The sequence below is a fragment of the Setaria italica genome, chromosome IX (genome assembly GCF_000263155.2).
Source record: "Setaria italica strain Yugu1 chromosome IX, Setaria_italica_v2.0, whole genome shotgun sequence".
Lineage (NCBI taxonomy): Eukaryota > Viridiplantae > Streptophyta > Magnoliopsida > Poales > Poaceae > Setaria > Setaria italica.
The window spans coordinates 12,302,707-12,307,178 of NC_028458.1; the positions used below are offsets into that span (position 1 = coordinate 12,302,707).

Below are 4,472 nucleotides of genomic sequence, written 5' to 3' on the forward strand. Positions count from 1 at the left end.
CCCCTTCATACATCTCAAGATTACGCATCAACTCTTGAGCACCACTAACTTCTGTCTTCATTAAAGTTAGAGAGTCATGCAAAGAATAGATGGTTCACTCTTGGAGCCTCTCTGCATATCATAATACATGTTATCTTCCTCTCCTTCTTCGCTCTTTGCAGCATAGCTGACAGCCCTTCTGCACTCAAAATGAACAAAAACGGTGAGAGCGGATCACCCTAGACCCCTTTGAGGGAAGAAACGGTGGGTGTATGAGGGGATGTTTGGATACCTCGTGCTAAAGTTTAGCACCTGTCACATCAGATGTTTGGATGCTAATCAAGAGTATTAAATATAGGTTGATTACAAAACTAATTACACAGATGGAGTCTAATTCGCGAGACGAATCTATTAAACGTAATTAGTTCATGATTTGACAATGTGGTGCTACAGTAACCATTTGCTAATGATGGATTAATTAGGCTTAATAGATTCACCTCGTGAATTAGCATAGGGGTTCTGCAATTAGTTTTATAATTAGCTCATGTTTAGTCCTCCAAATTAGCATCCGAACATCTGATGTGACACTGCTAAAGTTTAGCACCCAATATCCAAACACCCCCTGAGTCATTGAATTGCCCGTGCGATTGCAGCAGCCGCCGCCGCCTGAAATCTCTCACCACCGGCCCCACCAACTGCTGCCGTGCTACTTTCTCCAATACGCAAGCTCGTTGCCTGCCTATTCTCCTCCCATCCCCCCGTCCCTCATCCCTGGAAACACCCGTATCGCATCAGATCTCGTCTCCGACTCCGACTCGACTCGACTCCGACTCCGGCAAATGGGATCCCTTTATACCTATCTGTCTATATAAAGGGAAGGGATGGATTCACAGGTCTGTACGGTTCCCCATTGATCATACGTATCCACCCGCTTATTAGTTTCTTCCATCGTTCATCCTGCTAGCTGTGTCCCCAATCCCCCGTTGCCGCCGATGAACGCCGGTAATTTCATCGGGCGAGTTCGTCGAGCGCCAGGCCAACGCCGAATAGCGCGCCTGCATATCCTTGCTGGCCCGGGGGCCGGGACGGTGCGGGAGATCCCCATCCCCGCGTCCTCCTCCCGATTCGGCGATTACGACAATTACATCCCCGGCGCCAGCTCAATGTCGCGCTTGTTCGACCTTCATGATTTCGAACTGGGCGCCGCTTTGTTAGATTATGACGAGCTGCCCGCCGCCGCCGGTCATGGCCGCAGGAGCAAGCGCGCTCGCGTCGCCGCCACCAGCGAGGACATCATGGGCCTGCCGGAGGTGACGGGTCGCTCTCGCTCGGGGGAGGAGTGCGCCGTCTGCCTGCAGGACTTCGGCGCCGACGAGAAGCTGAGGGCGATGCCTTGCTCCCACGCCTTCCACCAGCACTGCATCTCCGAGTGGCTCCGCCGTAAGGCCGTCTGCCCGCTCTGTCGCCACAGGCTGCACACTGAGGATGATGACGAGCAGATTAGTTGAGCTCGATCGAGCGAGCATGCAAGATGCGTATTATGATTATCATTATGTAATCCAAAACCTATAGAAAGAGAGACTTGTTTGTCTTGTATTCAATCTAACGACAATGTCTAAGCCTGAATGAAATTCAGGTCCCTGTTCACGGAAAACGGCTGTACTACCAATGGATGTGCTATATATTAAAAAACCAACAGCAGAATGTTTAGTGACAAATACATGGCTTTTCCTCTTTTTTTTTTCTTGTACTCCCTCCATCCCAAATTATAGATTTTTTTATTTTTCTAGGATATATCTAAATGTATAAGAAAGTTTATGAATTAAAAAACCAAAACGGAGGGAGCAATCTATCAGGAAGCAGCTCACTCATGTGGCATTGCAAATTCGTCCAACAAGTACCTCCAGCTGCTGGCTGCAGCACTCTTAGAATTAGGACCCTGCTAACTGTCTTTCTACCTCAGTTGCATAGCAACATAGCATGCCCGTCCAAGACCACAACCTCTCTCTGCTTGTCCATGACAATGGCCTCCTGCTCCTGTTTCAGGCTTGCAAGGAAGGTTTCAAGGATGAAATTCTTCTACATCAGACTTCTTATCTTCTGTCTGCTTGCTTGACTCTCTTGTATGGCTATTTTTTTTAAGGCTAAATTAGCTGCTTATAGTTAGTAACAGAATGTTATCAGGAAGAAGCTGATGTAACAATTGATATCACGAAACAACTATAGATGGATTTGGGGATGAAGCCATGAAGGACGGTTTGGGAGTGGATTGGAGTACCAGAGGTCATCGTGAACGAAGAAGACGATAATGGCCTGCTCAGATTTGCTATCCAAGCTGGCTTTCATGATTCAGGCGTGAATAAGTTCACCATGAACAAGAAGAAGAAGGCCCATCGAACTCCTCGCTCCTCGCAAAGCCATCCTCCTCGCGAAGCCGGCCGAGGAACCATGCCCTCGCCGAAGCAATGGACGCCCGGCGATGGGACGCCGAGGCTCCCCTCGGCCGCACCGTCCTCGTCGCCCACGCCGCGTTCCTCCACGCGGGCTTCGTGCCCTACGGTAATCCAGCGGCGCACCGGTTCCCAGGCAGGTAGGCCTGACGGCCTCGACGCTGTCCGCAGGAACTCTGTTCACGCGCCTTGCCTGCCATCAACATGCATACCCACGCGCCGTGTCTCCTGGAGTGAGTCCACTACAGGAGAGAGGGGATGGAAGAAGGAGACGGCCGGAGTGTGGTGCCGCCGCCGCCGCCCGCCGCGAGGATCCGGCGAGACGCACGCGGCATGAAGCAGCAGAGGAGGCGGCGTTTCTTGTCAGCGCAAGCACCCGTCCCTCGGGGCTCCGAATCGATCGACCTCGGTCCACGCAAGCTGGGGTGGCTGAAAGATGGCAGGAGGAAGAAGATGTCGTCGCCCGGCGTAAGGCGGCGGCGCTCCGGCGCGTCGTGCCGCCGCTGAGCATTGGGTGGCGTGGCGATCCGGTATTTTTCTTAAAATAAACACTGAACATTTTCATATAAGCCCTATTTTAGATCGCGATTAATAATCACGATCCAGATATTTATAAAAGACACCCTGATAATTTCAGATACACCCCTAATTCCGTAATTCGGATCGCGATCCGATTGTTTGCAAAAATACCCCTAAAATTTTCGTACAGGACCATGGTTTGGGTCGTGTCCTCCCCCCAACCGTGCAACGCCGCCGACACCGCGGTCCTGAGGCTCTGCGCACACGGCGACTTCCTTATCCTCTATGGGTACCTCGCGAGCGGCGGCAGCCGGCCGGGAACGCGCTGGGCGCGCGTCATCGCGCGGGGCCTCTCCGGCGACCTAGGCGCCGTGGCCTGCACGTTGGCCAACGATGAACTGGGTGCCCGGCTCAGGAACACTCTCGCCGGCGCCCTGGCCCGACGTCTCTTCGCCGACATCTGCGCCGAGAATGCCGCGCTGCTGCCGTCGCGCCTCACGTTGCTCCCCGCCGACCTGCAGGCAGCGATCCTGGGCAAGCTCGCTGGGGCGATCCTCGTGATGGTGTGTAGACTGTAGTGCGCGTGCGCCGGGCTGCGGGACCTCGTCGCCGAGCGCGAGCACTTGAACGGCAGGTACATGGCCGATGGCCAAGCGACGGCGTCTGTTCTTCCTCGAGCGCTCAGAGACCGACGACGGCAGACGGCTCGAGCCGTAGCTGAAGGAGAAGTACGTGGCGATTAGGTGGTGGTGCTGGCCTCTTAGCAGCTAAGAACGTGGAACATGACCACGTTCCTCGTTCCGGGACGGAAACGTTTCTGGAAGTGCCGTACCACGTTCCTCGTTCCACGTTTCAGTTCCCATCGTTCCGAGAACATGGTTGCCAAAGCTAGCCCTGGCTGCGGTGAAGGTGTCGCCGGCTGCGCTCGCTGCGGTGGCCCGTCGGCGGCTTTCGCCTTCTCGGTCTTGAAGAGTTGCAGCACGAGTGTGCTCGTGGGATCGGTATCAGTTTGAGCTCGATCGCTGCAAGCCTAAAAGCGGCAAGACCCGACGAAACATTTGGTCCGGCGATTCCTACAAAACGGAGATCAAGGTTGCGGCCGTGAATGGAAACGGCCGCCGCATCGTTGATTCTGATGTCGCTTTACAGCATGTTCTTTGGATGTCTCTGCCACATTGATCGTGTCCTTGAGTTCGTAAAAAGGTAAAAAAAATTCAAAAATTTTCTTTTGGAACTTCTGCAGTTTTTGCTCCTCACAGTTGTCCTTCAACAACATGTCCCGTAACGGAGTGTACCTGTCCTGCGGCCTGCGGGCCCACATTCATTCCTGCCGACCCGCACCGGACGGGAGCAAAAGGAGGCGGGACCCACCGCTTACGATTCCGCAGCTTTCCCGTAACGGGACGCCACAGTTCATACATCGTAGCGTACATACATACACGTGCACGACACGACCGTGCCGTCGAGCCGGACCCACCGCGCACCCACAGTCCAGCGGGCCCCACTCCGTGGTCGTCCCCTCAC

The 4,472-nt window shown here is 54.1% G+C and overlaps 1 protein-coding gene across 1 annotated transcript; it reads left to right on the forward strand.

The window, feature by feature from the left end:
- Positions 1-971: 971 nt before the first annotated feature.
- Positions 972-1,487, forward strand: LOC101769490 (E3 ubiquitin-protein ligase RNF181). The gene has a single exon (XM_004986346.3). The coding sequence runs from the start codon at positions 972-974 to the stop codon at positions 1,485-1,487; it is 516 nt and encodes a 171-aa protein (XP_004986403.1).
- The last annotated feature ends 2,985 nt before the right edge of the window (positions 1,488-4,472 follow it).

Coding starts and splice junctions, on each gene's coding strand:
- LOC101769490 (XM_004986346.3), top strand. CDS start 972: ATGAACGCCGGTAATTTCATCGGGCGAGTTCGTCGAGCGCCAGGCCAA.